This window comes from Trifolium pratense, linkage group LG3 (assembly GCF_020283565.1).
Source record: "Trifolium pratense cultivar HEN17-A07 linkage group LG3, ARS_RC_1.1, whole genome shotgun sequence".
In the NCBI taxonomy this organism is placed as follows: domain Eukaryota; kingdom Viridiplantae; phylum Streptophyta; class Magnoliopsida; order Fabales; family Fabaceae; genus Trifolium; species Trifolium pratense.
Window position 1 is genome coordinate 51,442,277 of NC_060061.1, and position 22,202 is coordinate 51,464,478.

The 22,202-nt window shown below is 30.6% G+C and overlaps 2 protein-coding genes across 3 annotated transcripts; one reads left to right on the forward strand and one right to left on the reverse strand.

The window, feature by feature from the left end:
• Window positions 1-2,330: 2,330 nt before the first annotated feature.
• On the forward strand, window positions 2,331-4,172 carry LOC123915357 (GRAS family protein TF80; the record flags this gene model as incomplete). Its single annotated transcript, XM_045966483.1, has 2 exons — window positions 2,331-3,555; window positions 3,615-4,172. Coding segments are annotated over 2 exons (1,230 nt in total), but the record flags the coding sequence as incomplete, so codon positions are not given.
• Window positions 4,173-4,309: 137 nt separating this feature from the next.
• On the reverse strand, window positions 4,310-21,395 carry LOC123913184 (putative disease resistance RPP13-like protein 1). 2 transcript variants are annotated; one of them, XM_045963814.1, is made up of 4 exons: window positions 21,196-21,395; window positions 20,983-21,042; window positions 5,456-9,792; window positions 4,310-4,996 (listed from the first exon to the last, which is right to left on the reverse strand). In XM_045963814.1, exon 3 carries the CDS (start codon window positions 9,759-9,761, stop codon window positions 6,141-6,143), a length of 3,621 nt encoding a protein of 1,206 aa, XP_045819770.1. In that variant the 5' UTR covers window positions 9,762-9,792; window positions 20,983-21,042; window positions 21,196-21,395; the 3' UTR covers window positions 4,310-4,996; window positions 5,456-6,140. The 2 variants fall into 2 exon arrangements, with proteins under 2 accessions (XP_045819770.1, XP_045819769.1); XM_045963813.1 differs by lacking the exons at window positions 20,983-21,042; window positions 21,196-21,395 and adding an exon at window positions 15,209-15,556.
• Between the last annotated feature and the right edge of the window lie 807 nt (window positions 21,396-22,202).

Here is a 22,202-nt window from a genome sequence, read left to right on the forward strand (position 1 = left end):
AAACATACACTATAGAACACTAACCATAATCAATTATTTAATGCTAAATGCAAAAAATTATAATTTTGCATGGAACAATGCAATTTGCATGTGTTTGTTGATACAAATGGAAGAGGTTTGGGTTCCTTAAACCTATGATATTGAATATATTGAGTATATGTATTAAAAAAAATGGAGATACCTAGATTGAAAAAAACAAGGTTGGTTTCAGTTTTTGTTATTGAATAAAATAAGTATTTTATTTCTTTGATTGAGTTCTAATAACTAGGATTTAGGTTTCTACATTCACATAATGAAACCGTCATTTTAAACCGTTAGATGAAAAATCCGACCGTGAAATTCCAACTTTGTATTTTACACCCGATTTTCCAAAGTCAAAACATGAAACATGTCTTATTTGAATTCAACGATCAAGATTGTGTGACTGTCAAATACATAATTATGTGACTAATATTAAACAACATAATCCAATTGATTGAACTTAAGAGTTCCTTAAAGATCTAATCTATAATAAAGTTGATGTCTATGAGAGAATGCAGTACTTGTTACAAAATTTTGGCATGATAGTACTTGTTTCCTTCCTCTACCTTGGTTATCACTATTAGATAATATATAATTCCAAAATGCTCTAACTAATGACCAATGATAATGTACCTAGAATGAAGCTTATTCTTAGCAAGTTGATTAGTATTCCAAGACATTACTTAGAAGAATATTATTTGTTCCATAGAGTGTGTAAACACTTCCTATGTGAGACAATATACATATAAAACATCACATCCCTAAGTTTAGGAGCTACCCTTCAGATGAATCCAATATTATTTTGGAGGATCTTCCTAAGATTTTCCTTGCAATGCTCATCACCAACCTACTAAAAAACAGACAAAGTTCATGTGTTTGTTTATAAAGAGACAATTATGGGAGTAGTGAGGTGACAAAATCAACCATTTCTCTTGTCTATTGTGTTGAAATTTTCAAGACAAAGAGCTTCAATGCAGCTAACTTTTGTCTATAAAAACATCACATACAAAAACTGTAGAGCTTTACATTTAGCAGAGGAACATTAGGGACCTTTCTTTTGGTTGATCTTTGAGGCCTTTTGGGCCTTACAAGATTAGTCTGTTGTTGATAATTTGAAGTTGGAGGTGTGGTTAATCAGTTCTTCAAGGTAAACTCATGGATTCAGGTAATAAATAATATTCTTGACCACAATTTTCTTTTGCTTTATCCTTTAAAAAATTCAAGGCGAAAGACAGACAGGAATTTTGTTGTCAGCTCAAACTTAATTAGTGTGTGTTAGGGTTAAGGAAAATAAGAAAACTACTTGGTATTGCGAGGACTCGGGCACAAATGAAATAGGAGATAAGTGATTCAGCAATTTTCACAAATTAATTTGGTGACGGATGTTGGAGACGGATTACTTCCGTGTCTAACAATAAATTGCTTATTGTTGACCAGTTAAACATGGATAAACAGACTAAGTATATTGTTGACCAGATAATTTTGTCTCTAATTCCGTCTGGAATAGAGACGGAAAAATTTCCGTCGATATTTCACTTTTTCCTAGTAGTTCCCCCGGGGGTTGGCCTGATGGTGTACGACTTGAGACTCAGTAGTGTGCACCTTTCTAAGTCTCAGGTTCAAATCCTCCACATCTTTTATTCTCTTTAAATAATTGATTGTTCAATAGTATAGTTAATACTTGAGTCCTTCAAAAACTGAAAACAAGAATTCAAAGCTAACATAGGGAGAAGTGTGAAAATTTTGTCAGTAAATACAGTAAACTTAAGTCATCATCAAAGTACAAAACTAAGCACATAAGACACAGTTGCTTCAATTATAGACATCAATACTGTATCGGAAAAAATCTATAAAGATAACCACACAGTATGTAGATACATGATAACAATAATTTCTAGGGTGAAATTTCTAGCCACTAGGCTACTTGACAAAAAAAAAAAAAAATAGATACATGATAAGAATTTTTATTTTTTTTAAAAAATGATGGTATGCATGATGCATCAATGCAACAGAACTCATCTCAACTACGTTGGCACCACTCTGCGAGAGTCTACCTATTTTATCAGCACACACATTTCTTTCCCTATAAAGTTGATTAATTACTCTAGGAGAGGTATCCAAATTTCCAACATTATTAATGTATATCGTTTTTTCGTTTCTTTTTTCAGCTAACTTATTTTACAGTCATTACATTAGAGTTTGATAAAAGAACAGAATAATTATCCTTTGTGAGAAAATATATTCTAGAAAGAGTCATTGTCTAATGGAAAATGACCTTTGGTTGTTTTTTTCTTCATCCATATTGATCTTATGGATTAGGTTCGCCGTATCAGTGGCTAAGGGAGTTAAGATGTGACTCTAATAGCTCAAATCCAATAAGCCTTCTTATTGAGTGTGCAAAATGTGTTGCATCTGGAAGCATAAAAAATGCAGATATTGGACTTGAGTATATTTCTCAGATTTCATCACCTTATGGTAGTGCCGTGCAAAGAGTGGTCACTTATTTCAGTGAAGCACTTGGATACAAGATAGTCCAACATTTACCTGGTGTATACAAAGCTCTCAATTCCTCGAAAACTTCATTGTCTTCAGACGATATCCTTGTTCAGAAATACTTCTATGACCTCTGTCCCTTTTTGAAGTTTTCATACCTGATAACAAACCAAGCAATTGTCGAATCAATGGAAAGTGAAAAAGTTGTTCATATTATTGATCTCCATTGTTCCGAGCCAGCACAATGGATAAATCTTATACAAACTTTAAAGAAACGTCATGGAGGTCCGCCTCATCTCAAAATTACAGGCATTCATGAAAAGAAGGAGGTATTGGACCAAATGAGCTTTCATTTGACAACTGAAGCCGGAAATTTGGATTTTCCTTTACAGTTCAATCCAATTGTTAGCAAACTCGAAGATGTTGATTTCGAAAACTTGCCTGTCAAGACAGGAGATGCTGTTGCAATTACTTCTGCTCTTCAGCTGCATTCTCTCCTTGCAACCGATGATGAAATGGTTGGGAAGATCTCGCCAGCAGGACCATCCTCTATCAATCTGCAGAGAGCAGGACAGATGGGTCAGAGGACTTTCGCAGAGTGGCTTGAAAGAGATATGATCAATGCATATATCTCGAGTCCCGATTCATCATTATCACCTCTTTTTTTAGGTGCTTCACCTAAGATGGGGATCTTTCTTAACGCCATGCGGAAACTAAAACCGAAACTTTTAGTGATTACTGAACAGGAATCAAATCTAAACGGATGTAATTTAATGGAGAGAATTGACCGAGCGTTGTACTTTTACACTTCACTTTTTGACTGCTTGGACTCAACTGTTACGAGAACATCAGTGGAGAGACTAAAACTTGAAAGCATGCTTCTTGGAGAGCAAATAAAGAACATCATTACTTGTGAAGGAGTTGATAGAAAGGAGAGGCATGAGAAGGTTGAGAAATGGATTAGAAGGCTTGAAATGGCTGGATTTGAGAAGGTACCTTTGAGTTACAATGGGAGGATAGAAGCAACAAGTCTATTGCAGCGTTATAGTCATAAATACAAGTTTAAAGAAGAGAATGATTGTTTGCTTATATGTTGGAGTGATAGACCACTCTTTTCTGTGTCGGCATGGAGTTTTAGGAGATGAACATTCATATATATGCTGGAATAAGAAAGTCACTTTGCACTGTTACATTATTTTGCCATGAATTTCAAGATATATGAAGAGAAATAATCAACAAGACATGAGTTTTAGGAGATTAATGGGTTTTTTACTTTTACATTTTTTTTCTTTCCTATGTTTTAATATTTGTTGTATAGATTTTATATTTTTTTTAACTGATTTCTGAAGTGTTTCAAAGAAGTAATATGATACTGTTAGTACTCTCTGGTTGGTTTAAGAAATTTCTGTTGTTTTTTAGTATTTTATGTTGCCTATTTAATGTCCTACCTTTGTACATAGAGCTCTCAATTCCTAAAAATCATCACAGTTTTCAGAAGATATCGCCGTTTATATGATGGGATACTGGGGCTGTGCAAACCTCTGGTATGCCCTCATCAGGTGATGGCTTCACTTTATCTTAGATAATGGTTACATTTCAAGTTCAGGTAATGGCTCCATTTGTACTTCACTCGACAGCATGAGCATGTCTGGTACAAATTCTGCCATAGAAGGTGCAAGATCAAATCCTAGCTTCCTTCATTTTCCGATTACAGAAAAGCTTTTAACACAACCTTATTTGAAAGAAGCCTTCACAAGTCACAACCTTCTAATCGAAACAATTAGAGGCAAGAATATTAAAGAAAACTAAAGATGTGTTATATAATTTCTGTCAAGACCATTTTGTTTACACAAGCATATTAGATGTAGTAGCATGTTGTTGAAGTTTATAAGAAACAGGAATTGAACCTGGTTTTCAGAACACATAGTTTATAAGAATTGAAACTGAAAATGGATTTTTATTACTGAATAGAGACTGATTACAACAACAGAATTACAGAAAAATAGAGAGAAGAAAAGGATTTGAGTTTAATGCGACCGTTTACATTGGCTCCCCTACCAATGTTAACATGGTGTGTTGCTGATAAGTATGTTACAACAACAAACCGGTTCCAAAAACTAAAGATTAAAGAAACAATAAAAGCAGATAATGAACACAGTGTTTGATAACGAAGTTCAGCCAATATTGCTTACGTCTCCGACTGCAGAGCAGCTGCAGTTCCTTTGTATTTACAACATCACACCTAAACCAAACCTCAAGTCACCACTCCACATAAAACGTTTGGGCTTGGTACAAGGAATATGAGCTCAATTGACCCTGCCCACTTAACAGGTTCCTTTGAGCGATGCTCTACAATAGCTGACAAACATGGTTCCTTTGAATCAAATCTTGATCTTTGCCCTCTTTGAAATTGTAGTTTCTTCATCATCATCATCTACTGAGATTTTCCTCCTATTCTTCTGCCTCTTTTCTTTTCAGCACCCTGCATCCAGATATTTCGCAATTATTAAGTATGTTCCAGATTCTCATTCAATCGGGACAAATCCAAAACCATAAGTTTCATAATACCACACTGTCTAGTTCATCAAACTACATTCATGATCTCATTTTTTTTATGACATATAAGCAGAATTGTTATTACAGATTTGTATGTATGGAAAATATAATTTTAGCATTAAGATAGAAGAAACACAAAATAGATTAATCTTCATTAAGTTTATAAAAAGACAACTAAACAAATCTACAATTGTCTCAGAAAACACAAACACAACGGAGTATGTCAAAATCTTCGACAGTGGTTTTTTCTCGAGTGGGATGCCAATGAATCCACTGAAATTCCTTTTGACAACAAAGTGGCATGACATTCAATTTTTGTTTTATGTTAACAATTATAAAGGAAAAAAATATATATGAAAATGAGAGTAAAAGGCCAAATCGTCACCTGGTAATTGGTTGATCCAAGCTGTCTTCCTGCTTTATTTCTGGAAAAGAAAAGGGGACACAAAATAAAGTGAGACCGAGAAGAATAACAAAGAAGAATTGTACTTTTTATTGGAATTGAAAAACACAATTTTTAGAAAACCATTCATTTTGGCAGAGATGGAAATATTATTCAGAAAAAAGAATAACAAGGAAACACAAAAGAATTCAATTTCAAAAAATAAATGAAGGTGCAAAAGGATGATTAAAAAACAAAAAATTAAAATAAAATCTTACAATGAAGCTAAATAATGTTACAATGAAGCTAGCTACCCAACAAACTGAAAATGATAGTAAAAAATTGGTCGATTGAAGCTAGCTAGCTACCCAACAAAAATGGTAGGAACGACAAAATTGTTGAGATACAGTTGTGAGTGTTCAACATCAAATAGAGAGTCAAAATAAATAAATAAATAAATTAAGAGAAAATGAACACATGGGTTGGTTGTACTTGCCTGAGGCCACATCCCATTCGTACTGCTCCATACGGCCACATTCCATTCGTACTGCTCCATGCGGTCAATATACACTTGAGGGATGTGACTAATTGTATCCCAACGCTCTCCTCCCTCCTTTTTGTACTTCTCCCTAATTAATGGACATTCTTTAATCCACAAATTAATAAGGGAGCTTAGTTGTAGACCCTCCTATGGCAAGCTCTCAAGACTAGGGCAGTTTCTAATAGATAGTTCTATGAGAGAATTGAGGTGGAGAAAACCCTTGTTGTTCATTATTCTTAGCTTTGAACAATTTCTCAGATAAAGCCTTACAAGAGTTGGTGGCAGCAGATTCTCCTCTGGGAAGGACTCCACGTTTTCAAACTCAGCATCCTTAACACTGAAAACATTCAAAGAATTGAGTTGGAACAAACCCCACTCCTCTCTCGAACCAATCAGTTTTGGGCAATTCTCTATGTTAAGTTGTATCAAGTTGGAAGGCAAACCTCCACTTGGAAATGATTCCAGCTGTGGGCAATCGTACAAATAGAGAGATTGAAGATTGGTGAACAGATGTAGTGAAAAAGGCAAGGAGGAGGAGTGACACTCTTTTATTTCAAGGTTACGAAGAGAATTATAGCAAAGCAGATCTAAAGAGGGATGTTTTACAAAGCCTCTTAAATCAATCGCCAACCGTTCAAGAACGGTACACTTTACTAAATTTTGCTCATCGGAGAACTCGACGTACCGATTTCTGTAAAGGACAAACTTTTTCAAGCTGGTCGGCAATTCCTTTACCAAAATCCGATCACATCTATCTAGAACTAACTCTATCATACTATCACCCTTAGGAATTGATGCTTCCAACATTTCACAATCACAAATTATCAATTTTTGTAAAGAAGGAAGGTGTTGAGGCAGTGGGGCCCTTTTCAATTTGGAACATTTTTCTATAGAAACCTCTTTAAGCAAAGGAGATCCTTCAAGACATAGCCATTCCTCCAACTTGTTGCAACCTCTTATCTCAAATTTTTGTAAAGAAGGAAGGTGTTGAGGCGGAATCCTTTTCAAATCTGGACATCCTCTTATATAAAGCTCTTTAAGCAAAGGAGATCCTTCAAGACATAAACATTCCTCCAACTTGTTGCAACCTCTTATCTCAAATTTTTGTAAAGAAGGAAGGTGTTGAGGCGGAATCCTTTTCAATTCTGGACATTCTCTTATATAAAGCTCTTTAAGCAAAGGAAACCCTTCAAGACATGACAATTCCTCCCAATTGTCCATCCCATAAAATTCCAAAACTTCAAGGGACCTGAACGAAAGACTTGTTGAATTACTGTCGTAAAACTCTTCGCCGATGATCTTTATTCCATCACAATGTGAAATGGAACGATACTTGAGACAAGGAAGCTGACCAAATGGCGGCAACTGTGAACATAATCTACATCTCTTCAGTTTAAGAGATACTAAGTTGGGTAAATGACAATCCCTTAGCCAATTTGGAAAGTTGTCGCCATTGTAGTTTTCAATGTTGAGTTTCTTCAAGTTACTATTTGGTTCAAGAGCCTCCAACACAGACACAGTGCTTTCAACTATTGAGTCATCCATTTCTTCTCTTCCGCCATCAAACACCATATATAATTCTTCTAAATACTTCTTATCTTTCAAATTGGCTTTTGCAGCATCTACATGATCAATAACATTACCCAAGCCTGTAATTTTAATTGTTCCATGAAGATTGTTCATATTTGCTAATTCTTTAATACCAGATCCGTTCTGCTCTTCCACTATAAAATAATTCAATGTGTGAAGATTGTTTAGCTTTCCTATATTCTTTGGCATCTTCTTAAAACCAAAAGGAAGTTCAAGATGACGTAAATTGATGAGCTTGGAAAAATTTGAAGGGAGCTCTGTCAACTCACACCATTGCAACAAGAGTGTTTGCAAATTATACAACATACAAATGGTATCAGGTAAGCTTTTAATCCGTGTGTCAGAAAGGTCTAGATAACGTAAAAGTTTTAAATTGCCTATCTCATCAACTAGCTCTGACAGACCACAACCATGATAACCTCTAAATGATAACATCCGCAAACATGTTAGTCTTGAAAACAGATCACGTTGCACATTGTTGCTTATCAACATAACATTGTCTCCTTTTAGTATTAGACTACGTAGCCCCTTAACTTCACATATTTGCTCTAGTAATTTATCAACACAATTTAATTCAAGAGAGCACCAAATGTGACGTGTACATTTAAGGTTACCTTCCACCCAAGCACTATCTATTTTCTTACAAAATTCTCCTGACACTGATTTTGCTAAATCATTGACAAGATCATGCATGAAAAAGTAGTGCTCTTGTGTAAAAGATTTTGTATGATGTGATTGTTGCAAAAATGAAATTGACTCAAGATCGCTGAAAATTTCACTACCAAACTCTTCTTCACTGTTGTATGCTTCGCAACACTTCAGCAAACCTTCTGCCATCCAATAACCGATTAATTCACCTTTGCCAAACTCATAACCTTTGGGAATTATAGAACAATAAGCAAAACAACGCTTATGATTGGAAGGGAGATTATGATAACTCAATCTCAGCACTGGGTTAATGTTGACCCCGTCTGGTAATCGCCACATATCAGTCTCCAATATCTTAGTCCATTCAGGTACAGAGAATTTTCTTCGCAAGAGTTGGCCCAATGTTTTTACAGCTAAAGGCAACCCACCACACTTGTTGACTATTTTCTTGCCAATTGATTCAAGTTCTGGATTTTCGCACTTATTCCTGCCATGAAATGCATGTGTCTCAAATAATCTCCAACAATCGCTTTTGTCCAATTGTTGTAAATCAAATAACTTCGAATTCAGGACATTCCCTACCTTCTTTTCACGTGTTGTCACGATAATCTTACTTCCAGAAGATCCATGATTAAACGGAAGTAGTAAGTCCTCCCAACAGGCAGCATTCACGTTCCAGATATCATCTAAAACAATCAAGAATTTCTTTCCCGTTAGTTCTTGCTGAAGTTGTTGATGAAGTAGACTCAAGTTTTCACCATTTGCAGAAAACTTAAATGATTCGAGAATTGCTTTGGTGAGTCCAACAACATCAAAAGATTCTGAAACATAGACCCATGCTTGAAGTTGAAAATGCTCCTTTATCTTCTTGTCATTGCACACAAGCTTAGCAAGGGTGGTTTTCCCCATCCCTCCTAAACCAACTATGCTGATTATTGGAACTTTGTTGCCACTGTCATTGCCTTCAAGTAAAAGTTTGATAAGTTCTTCCTTCTGAACTTCTCTACCATATATGGTTGACTCATCGACAAGAGCTGTAGTTGACAATGTTTTTGAAGGTTTCCAACTGACTAAGCCTTCTTTACTAGCACAAGGACCATCTTCCAATCCCAAATCTTTCTTTTGATCTGCAAGTAATTGGAGATTCTCCAGTACTTGATTGATCCTAGATTCAAATGGATTTGGAGTTAAAGATGACCACATGCCAGATATAAAATTGGTAACAGGTTCAGATTCAGCATTCATCTTATTCAGCATTGCATCAGTAGCAATCTCATCCAAAATTTGGTCTGCATCATAAAGAACATGTTTAAGTTCATCAAGCCATTTCTTCACATGTGTGTTTTGGTACTGCTTTATCTCTGCTTCTTCCAAGACATGGTTGATAGAATTGAGTTTAATATCAAGTTCTTTGACGAGATCATCAAGTTTATTACCACCAAAGTAGTATCTGATATCAACTGAAGCCAACTTATCAAAAATGACTTGAAAGGAAGAAGAAAGAAATGCCCCAGCAACCAACTCTGCCATGATATTGAATCTGAAGCACAAGTCTTAAAGCCTGCAAGATGGAAATGTGTTATTTATGTCAAGTAACATTAAATGAACTTTAATAGTAACATATAACTCTATTAATAATAATAATAATAATAATAATAATAATAATAATCCTTTATTACAATTACATTAATTGTATGCTATTTTTTATAGTAGTAATTTTAATGGGGACTTATATTTTCTAATCATATAGTAACATCCGTGTCTATTTTTTTATATTTTCTATGCGGAAATTTTTACTTATGAAAAATCTCAAGAGAGTCTTATATTTAAAGACGAAGATAGTAATTTCTACGATCATGACCTATATTTCTACTCATATAATAATATACATGTCTATTTTTTTATAATCTCTACGTGTATCTATATTTTTATTCTGTGCGTATCTATATTTTTACTCTTATAATAATATGTGTGCCTACTTTTTTTATAATTTCTACGCGGACCTATATAGTTCTACTCATATAATACACGTGCCTATTTTTTTATAATTTATGTACGGACTTGTATTTTTACTCATATATTAATACGCAGGTGCCTACTTCTTATCTCATGGATATGATAGATGTTTGACATTGATACATAAAAGAAATTATTTTAAAAACAGATGAATTAAATAAAAGAAATTTATATTTTTTTACCTTACAATTTTTGATTTTTTTTAACGGCCATAAGGTATTCAAACTACGGGAACTATTCAGGATATTTCAAAAAAGACATTTATTTATAAATTTAAAATAACTATTATACACAGGAAAACAAGTTGTTGCTGATAAAAATTTAAATAAGTACTATACATGGTGAACAAATTTTTGCGGATAAAAAAATTTAAATAACTAATATATCAATTTTTTAATTATAAACAATTTTTTTTTCATCAAACATGTGAACTTTATTATTTAGTAATATTTATAATTCAAATAAACACGCAATAAAAAATACAAGATATATATTTCTCAAAAACAATGCTTAAAATAATTGCAAGCTAGTAGAAATCCATATTACTACTCGATTTATACATATCCATTAGAATTATCAAAAATTGGATGGATTTTCAAAAGAAATTGGATGTGGCACTCTATAAAAAAAGTTTTGATCTCTATTAAAACTTTTTCATATTTCATATAATAGAGTTACTCTAATAATAAATAATAAGCAATAATAATATATTAAAAAAAAAACTAACACAATTTATTGTTGTTTAATTGAGACAAAAATGAATTGCAAGCAATGAAAGGTGGAACGATGCATCATGTTATTGTTTTATTAATTGCATTGCAATATATTATTAAAATATATATTGTATGTTACAATTCCCTATTAATGCAATTGAAAACAAAGAATTCTTGGAGACACTAATATTGAATATGTAAATTTAGCTAATTATCAAACACAAGCTCTATATAAAGTTAACCCAAAAGCTAATTATCACCACCATATTGAATATGTAAATTTACATTGTTGAAGTCTAGCTTCTATGTTTTAACAAAATTTTAATTTATCTATCTCATGGCAAAAACTCTATGGTTTCTTTGTCTAACATCTCCATGAGAAAAAGTTATGCATCTTCACCTTCCATACGATAAAGTTACACATTATAGTGTCTTGAATTGATTTAAAAGCTATCGTGTGCATATATATAGTTACATCATAAGTATATTGGTTTTTGTCTTTGGTAGGTGATAGTGTCTAACCTCTTAGAATATCAGGTATGTCTACATGTGATTGATTAAGAAATTGATATACATATATGTGATAGTTGCCTATTAATATGTTTGTAAATTGGAATTTTTCTACTACTCTGAGTTTAGAACATCTCTAATCATTTTTTATATTTCTTTTTTAGGTTGGATATTTTTTTAAATATCAACCGGTGTTTTGTTCGATGATTAATTAAACTTTGAGTTGAATCGATTAATATGAATATGACTATTTTTTCATGTGAAGGATGAGAACAGGATAAAACATACTTCTATTTTTGCTTACGTTGCATCCTTGCTCCTTATAAAGCCTATGAAATGACACATCATGTAAGGATGTGTATTTAACTCTAATGGGAGTTTGTAAACCATCATTTTTTTTAATTCATATAATGTTTGTAATTAGACAACTTTTCTTTTTCATTTATTATTTTATTAGTCTAATGTTTTAGCTTATTTGTTTCTTATTTTCTTTTTCATTTATTATTTTATATAAGGTAGAAGATTTGTATAAAAAATTGTTGATTAATAGGAATATAATTAATTTTTTTCATGTGAATAAGTTGAAGAGGATAAAAGAGACTTCTATTTATTGATTTTGAAGTGCCTTAAAATTTATATAGTAGATCGAGGGTATATTGATGTTGGAGGCATTCAATTAAAAGAGGACAATCCAAATAATTTAGAAATATAAATATGTGTCTCATTTTTAAATATTATATTGTCTACAATGTGTAAGTGATCTACTTGATCTCAATCAAGAGAAATATAGAAACAAAAACAAAGTAGAAATTAAAATAATTTTTTTTTTTTAGTTGACACTCAAGTCATGCGGTTCTTATAATTGTAATACATGCAAGAAGTATATTGATTCAACTTGACTTAGAGGTTGTCCAAATATATAATCTTCATGCATTTATCGTATAACATTTGCCTAATTCTGGATGGTTCAATATGAATATATATGAATTTTAATAGACGGTCTTATTTTAATCTACGCATGTCATCTTATTCTTACAACCATAAAATGAATCGATGAAAAGAATTGTGCTAAATACTTTTTCCTCCCACTTAGAATTGTACTAAAAACTTTCTAAATTAAATTAAAAAAAGACAAAAATTATTAAATAAAAATTGTTGATGCTCATTTGTCAAAATAAATTTTAGAAATTATTAAAACCGTAGATGTTAAAATATATTTACATATATTTAGAAAATATAATCACACATATATTTAAACATATTTACACACAACTAAAATTCATCAATAATTCAAAAATTATTAATTTAATTTACATAATAATATAATTTTTTGGATAAATTAAGTACATATTCTAAAATATTATTTACGTTACGGCTGAAAATAAAATAGTGGAATATTTATAAGAATAAGATGACATTTCTTTAAGCAAATAAGAAGATGACACATGTTAAATCTTAAATTCATCTATAAGACTTTCTTTACCTTAACCAAATAACTAAACCTAAATTCAAATATATAAAATCTTCGTCCAAACTTATATATTAACAACAACAAATATTCGAGTTTATATAATATAATAAGAAAAAATAAAATAAATGTTCAAGAAAATATTAAATAAGAGGGACAAAAACTAACAATAATTTTGAAGAGACACAAACCTCGCCAAGTAAAAGAAAAACAAACCAAAAACAAAAGGACCAAGCAAAAATAAATGTGAACCAAACAATAGACTAAAAAATTGGGACTAATAAAGTTGGAATAAAATTTCACTAAGTGAATAAGTGAGAATAAACTCCAAGAGAACGAGAGATGAGTAAGTAGATAAGCTATTTGGAACCTTAAATTGTATAGAACGTAGTAAGCAAATACATTATTTGATACATAATTTTCAAAAAATGAGATCACGTGGAACAAATAGGCAAAACCACCATATATGAATCATATTCTATAATCAAAACTTATTTTAACATTTCTCATGAGCAATATTGTCTACAAGTATAATTAGGTATGCCTCCAACTCTTATTGAAAATAATAAAATAAGGAATACATCAAAAATAAAAAACAAAGTGACATTTGACTATAAAATTGCAACTCATATAAAGAAAACTAAAATCTTATATGATTACACTAATAAAATAAAAAATGATACATCCTTTCAAACTTATGAAATATTATAAAAGATCTATTACATTAAAATATAAACAAACTACGATATAAATTAATAAAAAATCTAATATTTCTAAACAACTTTTTTTTTTTTACTCATATACTAATATTAAACATAATCATATTTTAAAATAATATATATTATTTAACTATATGTGATTATAGTTTTCACAATGATTATTTTTTTATTTATAAAAATATTTTAATTATATATTTTAATCGAACCCGTGCAACGCACGGGTTTATTCCTAGTTTTTTATAGTAGTAATTTTAATGGGGACTTATATTTTCTAATCATATAGTAACATCCGTGTCTATTTTTTTATATTTTCTATGCGGAAATTTTTACTTATGAAAAATCTCAAGAGAGTCTTATATTTAAAGACGAAGATAGTAATTTCTACAATCATGACCTATATTTCTACTCATATAATAATATACATGTCTATTTTTTTATAATCTCTACGTGTATCTATATTTTTATTCTGTGCGTATCTATATTTTTACTCTTATAATAATATGTGTGCCTACTTTTTTTATAATTTCTACGCGGACCTATATAGTTCTACTCATATAATACACGTGCCTATTTTTTTATAATTTATGTAGGGACTTGTATTTTTACTCATATATTAATACGCAGGTGCCTACTTCTTATCTCATGGATATGATAGATGTTTGACATTGATACATAAAAGAAATTATTTTAAAAACAGATGAATTAAATAAAAGAAATTTATATTTTTTTACCTTACAATTTTTGATTTTTTTAACGGCCATAAGGTATTCAAACTACGGGAACTATTCAGGATATTTCAAAAAAGACATTTATTTATAAATTTAAAATAACTATTATACACAGGAAAACAAGTTGTTGCTGATAAAAATTTAAATAAGTACTATACATGGTGAACAAATTTTTGCGGATAAAAAAATTTAAATAACTAATATATCAATTTTTTAATTATTAAACAATTTTTTTTTCATCAAACATGTGAACTTTATTATTTAGTAATATTTATAATTCAAATAAACACGCAATAAAAAATACAAGATATATATTTCTCAAAAACAATGCTTAAAATAATTGCAAGCTAGTAGAAATCCATATTACTACTCCATTTATTTCAAAATGATAGAAAAATAGTTTGTGATCATACTATCAGATTAATCTTACCTTACTATATAATTATCTTACACGAACAACAATCTTTGCAGTGACAATAATTTTTTAACAGGACTAATTTCAAACTACACAATATCGTCCTACGATAAAAAAAAATCGCGACAACGCTGCGACCCGTGCGTACGCAGATATTATGCTAGTTTTAATAATAAATGTCAGATATTTATCGACAAACTCCTATTTTCCTTTCATTACAGTTTTTCTAAAAGAGTTAACCATAATATTAATAAGATAATATAATTGAAAAATAATAATTAATATGACATTAAAAATCGAAAGTAACTCTCATTTTTTAACAAGTTTATCTCTTGTTGTGGGACAAATAGCTTAACATACATAATTTGAAAGGTTAATTTTTGTTAACAAAGGAAGAGTAGAGATTACCTGAAAGTGTGAGAACAAACAAGCTGAGATCCTTGTCGGAAAAACACAAACTAAGATTTATTTGTAATATAAAATGTGAAAAATGAAATTTGAGTACCAACTACTACCAATGGAAAAAAGGATGGTATATGAGTAAAATGTGTTTAGTAATATTTAGAGAGAGAAATTACTTGAATTAATAAATTGTGTGGAACAAACAAAGAAACAAAGTGAAGCTGTAGAGAGATCTTTCAAAGATAGACTTAAAGGAAGCACAACAACCTATATATCAAAGATGAAGTTTCATATGGAAAATGAGTGATATGTTACGTACCTTACCTTTCTAGATCAACTCACTGACCCATATATTAACATACGTGTCTTTCCACACACCACACATAACGATCGCACCTTCCTATAGGGGTGTGCATGGTTTGGAAACCACACCACACCACATCTAATTGATGGTTTTGGTTCTAAACCAAAACCATTTCAATAACAAGCCGGATATTTTTTAAAACTAATTTGGATTTGATTATTAACCGGATCGAACCAATTTATAACCGGTTTGTAATAAAATTTAAGTTATTCACATGATCCAATTTTAAATAGGTTTTTTACTTAAACTAATTTCTTTTATTAGTTGATTTAAAAAAATAGATTTATTAATTATTTTAAAAACATAATTTTTCATTAATTTTATGATTGAATTGGTTTATAATCAACCCACAAAATAATTTTTTTAAACTCAAATTATTTTTTACATAGCCGAAAACTTGTTTTTTATATTGTTTTAAAAATATTTTTTATTATTTAAAAAAAGAGTAATTTTTAAAATTAAAAAATCTGATTTTTAAATACAAAAAAAAACTAATAAATAGGAAAAAAATTAAAATACTAAATTTTTGAAAAACTAAAAACATTAAAAACTGATTTTTTTATTATTTTTAAAATAATTATTAAAAATCTGATTTTTAAAATAAAATAATAATAAAATAGTATGGGTGGCTGGTGGTGGCCGGCCGCCGGAGCACCACCACCGGCCGCCGTGAAAGTCACCGGAGGTCCCCCGGAAAACCGCCGTCCGCCGTCGTGCCGGTCGGAGCACCGCCGCGCCGGCCGCCGGAGGTCGGCGTTGACCACCGGTCCTCCACCCCTCTTTTAATTAATTATTTTATTATATAATAAAGAATTTTAAAAAATTGAAGATTGGGCCTGAATTAGCTATTGGGCCTAAATTTTCAAAACAATTCCAAACCAAATTACAAAATGTGGTTATGGTTTATAATTGGTGTTTTTTTATTGGAGTGGTGTGGTTTTTTGTTTAAATGAATTTTGCAAACTAAAATTGAATATGGATTGGTTAGTAATTTGGTTAAGGATAGCCAAATTTTTTGCACACCCCGACCTTCCTATCACTTGCAAGGAAACTCTGGGAGTAACTTACAGTAAAATTATGTGTATTATATTATACATTTGGAAAATATTAACGAGAGCTCTATAACATTTTTTTTTTACCGTAACCTCTATGACATTTTTAAGTATCTTAAATATTAGGTTTTTGTGAAATTTTTATGAAAATGTATGAACTAACATGTCAAAAATTGAAATGGAATGTTTAAAGAGTGATCTAAGGAAACTCTTGTTAGCACGAACCTTGTATATTATAGGCCCGTTTGTATTAACTTATTTTTTAGTTTATGTAAATAAATAATTTTTTATGTATTATATTATAAGTTTCTCAAGGTAATTTATAATAAAATATCTTATAAAAATATAATTTTGTTAATGAGAATTTATGAATTAACATAAAACTTTATTTATTTGCATAAACTCTAAAATAAGTTAATTTAAACGAGCCATATATTTTCGAAATAGTCGAAATAAATGTCCCACAAATTAGCTTTGGCTTAATTAGTAAAATGGTCTCTTAAAGACATTTTTTATTTCAGATTGGTCCCTTAAATAAAAAAAAGTCTGAATAGGTCTCTTAAAGACGTCTCCGTTAAATTCGAGAAATGACGAAACTGCCCTTCCATTTGAAAATCTCACGTGCAGATTCTTATGTTGTGCCATTATATGTTTTTTAGGGATGGCAAAAAAACTCAAACCTAAGAGACCCACCCGAACCCAATCCCAAGTCAACGGGCGAAACCCGATTTGACTGGGTTTGGGTTTGGGTTCGGGTGACACCCGATAATATGAGTGTGGGTTTGGTATCAGTCAAGCCCACACCCGAAACCCATACACCCACCCGAAATATTTTATAATTACCTAATTACCCCCATAATCTCCCTCAATTTCCTTGGAAGACCTTAAATTTTAGTTGTAATTTAATTTCTTGAAAGTCTATGTTGTAATTTCTTGAAAGTCTATGTTTGAATTTCCTTGGAAGACCTTAATTTTAGTTGTAATTTAATTCAAAGTCTATGTTGGAATTTAATTTCTTAAATTTGCAAATTATTTTCAAATGTGCTGCGGGTTTGGGTTTGGGTGAAAAAAACTCGAACCCAATAGGTGTGGGTGTGGGTGTTGTTTTGCCACCCGAACAGTCTTTGAGTTTGGGTTTGGGTTTGGGTGATGATTTCGGGTTTGGGTTTGGTAAGTTTATATTAAAAAAATAAAATAAAAAAGTTATATACATAAAACAAAATACTGTAATATAAATTGTATTATATCATAATAAATATATATTATATCATAATAATAATAATAATAATAATAATAATAATAATAATAATAATAATAATAATAATAATAATAATAAATAAACATATGGGTATTTATGTCATTTAATAAACATACATTTTTCTTTCCTTTCACTTTTTTTCACTTTCACTCATACCAAACAATTAATCAATCATCTCACTTTATACTCATTTTCCATCTACTTTCTTTCCTTTAAGATTCTTTTCTTTCACTATCTTTCCATTCACTTTCTTTTTCTCATTCAAACATATTGTAAAGTCTTTATCAATGTTTGAGAATTGAGACTACTCCTCATCATATACTACTTCATTATTTGTACTCTCTATTTTCAGTAATTTATAGTACCTATCATATCAATTTGGGTCCACAAGTGTTTGAGATGAGACCACTCATACTTCATTATTGTACTCTATTGTCACTTATTTTTCACCATAGCTAGTCAGCATGACCCTTTAGAAATTACAGTATTTTTCACATGATTTGGTGCAAGTGGTTAAGAGAGAAATTCTTATATAGGCACAATCCCAAATAAAAAATTATTTGGGCACACACACATAAGTGAAAAAATTTAAATGTAAAACAATTTAGTCACATCATGTAACATCATTTCATCATTTTTTTAATTAATTTTTTCAAATTTTTGTATGTGTGCCTAAATTAAATTATTTAGGTTTGTGCCTAAGCAAATATATCTCGTGGTTAAGGATTTGAGTCTTTTAAATAAGCAATGGTTCAATTGTAGTATACTGTTATAATAAATTTCAACTATTTGTTTGAGATGGGACAGTTTTTTCCCTTTTTTTTTTCTCCATTTATTTAATCTGATTCAAAAGTCAATTATAGCTTCAAGTGGTTTCAGTCCTTTTCAATCGTAATTGCGGGGATCAAACTGTTGTCTCCCTATCAAATTTAGCATCAGTTGTCACTAAATCAACTAACGATCGGTGAGATGAATCAATTTAGATCACACATATTTTGTACAAGATCACAACTAATTTAGATTGAAATGAAAGACCGGGAGCCATAACTCGAGCCATATAACTACGTGATAAATTACAGTAAAATCTGTATAAAAAAAAAATTACAGTATAATATCCAATTTTGATTAGTGTAATAATGGTTTTGTTTGTTTACAAAATATTTGACTTTTATTTTTAAATCGTAAGACATTGAGTATACTTTTCTTTTACAAAAAAGAGATTGAATATACTTATGCTCCTTTATAATTCAATTTTTATTATATATAAAAAGAATCCAATTCAAATTAAAATATCTTCAAACAAAGTTAAAGGCAATGCCCCACCAACAATAATGCATTATCAACAGTGACGTACAATAATTTCCTATCTTATAAAGTAGTAGTCGGTCCTTTCTTTACATCAAATTTTTATAAATGGAAACAAATGCTAAATTATTGATTTTTTTTTTTTTGAGTTTCAGTTGAATAAAGATGGATATCCTATCAACAATAGATTTGCACTCTTAAATCAAGTGATCTTGAATTTGATCTCGATAAAAAATTCGTACTCATAATACAGTAAAAAAAATGGTTTATTCTAAATTAAACGAAAGAAACAGAAAACAATTTGTTTTTAAAGAGGTGACAATGCTCTTATTTTCTAAATTAATACAAGAGGTAATATCATAAACTATGAAGAAAGTTCTAAGACTATTAGACATATTTTTTGAAAAAATAGACAAAGCAAATGTAATTGTTGGCCTTGTTATTGGTGTTGAATGTTATTAATTTAAATTGGCGCTTCGGTATATAAAATAAATCATATAAAATAACCTCATATTTTGTCCACAAATCTTAGCTCAACCGACAGGAATGTCGAAATTGCTAGTGTCAGACGTTGGGATCGGAGTTCGAACCTCAATCACTTCACTTTGTGTGTGTGAGTTTTCAATAACTTTGTCATTTCGTCTATCGACAAAAAAAAAATAACCCACATATTTTTACCATCTAAACAGTATTTATGAGATACTTAGTTCCGTAAGCTTAATTCGGTCGATAACGACATTGCATTAACTCTATCAAGATGATTATGTGTTCATTATTATCATAAAGTATATACAAATAGTTTTTTTTTTTGAGACACATAATATTAATAAGATAATATAATTGAAAAACAATAATTAATGAGCGATGCTGTATAGTGCGAATCCGGTTCCACGAAATTTCACGAATGCTTACATTTACTTTTTTTCACGTGCGCAACATTTGTTATCTCACTCTTTTTTCCCTTCTAAAAGATTTAATAATTAATTAAATTAAATATAAAAGGAGAAGAGCACCGTTCCATCCAGTTCAATATCTAACCAATGAATCAAAGGCTTAATTAGAGATTAAGAACCAGTATTTATCAACAAAAAGAAAAAGATTAAGAACCAGTGTTATGGTCCTTACCTCTACCATCACTGCTGATTCCTAATTTCATATAAATGAAAGTGACACAATTTGTTTATCACTACTTTGTGCCTATGCAAAAGACAAGACAATAAACTCCATGAAACTCATTCTGTTTTATGTATGAAATTCTCAATCCATAAGTATTATTACTTGAGCTATCTAATAGCCATCCAAGTTATGAGTTTGTAGATTAAAACCCCAGAAAATAAGTGTGCGTTGATGTCTAAATTAAACTGGCAAGCTTGATAAAATGGGAAGGGTGGTTGGTGGTGGTGGTAAGTAGAAAATTGTCTTTCATACACTTGAAACCTCTGCAAGATTTAGAACAGGGTGCGTGCAGTTTTTATTAATATTAAATTTTCGATCACAACCGTTCAATTGGTATAATATAAGTTGGTGTATATATGGACGTTTGAGATATGCTTAAAGAAAAGGAGAAAGCGGTGTTATGGATGTGGGCCACGATTTCCATAGTATGCCATGTCATTCGCGAGACTTCGTGAGATACTTTTTCGCTCTATTGAGCATTTTCCATAATGAGCATTTTCCATAATTAATATGACATAAAGTTGAAAGAAACACTCATTTTTGCTCAAATTTATCTCTTGTGGGACAAATAGTGTAACATACATAATTTGAAAGCTTAAGTTTTGTTAATAAAGGAAAATATTACCTGAAAGTGTGAGAACAAAACAAACTGAGAGATCTTTGTTGGAAAAACACAAGCTAAGATCTGCAAAGGAAAGAGAGAGATTGAAAGAGTATAAAAAATTAGAGAAAATATATTTATAGGTAATATAAAATGTCACATGAAATTAGAGTACTACCAACGGAAGCTATGATGAGTAAAATGTGTTTACTACTAATATTTAGAGAGAGAAATTACTTGAATAAAATTGTGTGGAACAAACAAAGAAACAAAGTGAAGCTGTAGAAAGATCTTTCAAAGATAGACTTAAAGGAAGCACAACAACCTATATATCAAAGATGAAGTTTCATATATGGAAGTAGAAAATGAATCATATCATACTATATGTAACTATTTTATACAACTCACAGACCAATATTAATAATACGCGTCTTTCCACACACCACGCACCATCCCATCACTTGAAAGGAAATTGAGTGAGTAACTTTTTTTTTTTTTTTTTAGGATATGGAGTAACTTAACTTGCAGTAAAATTTGAGTTTTGTTAGAAGTTTCAAATTGACTAGAGATATGTCAAAAATAATCTTTATAAATATAGTGGAAATCTGAATTCTCAAGCTAATTTTTATGATTAAGTATCTTATCTCTCAAATTTTAATAAGTTTCGTACGGAAAATAATTGAAATGTTATGAACCTTTCTAGATCAACTCACTGACCAGTGACCATATATTAACATACGTGTCTTTCCACACGCCACACATAAGGATCGCACCTTCCTATCACTTGCAAGGAAACTAAGGAGTAACTTACAATAAAATTATGTGTATTATATTATATATTTGGAAAATATTAATGAGAGCTATGTTGTCCGGATTCGGGTACGGTACCGGTATCCAGTAGAGGTAAGGTATCGATACGAGGTACATAAAAAAAATCACACCACACTTTAAAAGTAATTTAAATTGTTCGAAACATCAAAATATGAAATTAAAAAGCTATTAGCTCAAAAAGAGTCAATTATTTCCTTTTCCATCATCACTAAAAAGAGCTAGCTCTAGTTAGGTTCGCCGCGAGAAAGATTAACAATTTCAATAATATCAACTATATATTAAATAAATCTCATTCATCTCTACGAATATCCCACATTTTTGTTGCACTTTCATTATAAGTATTAATATTTTCCTTTCTCGAGAGAATACGAAGATTGGTATGAATAAAAACTAAATCTTCATCTCTCTTTAAA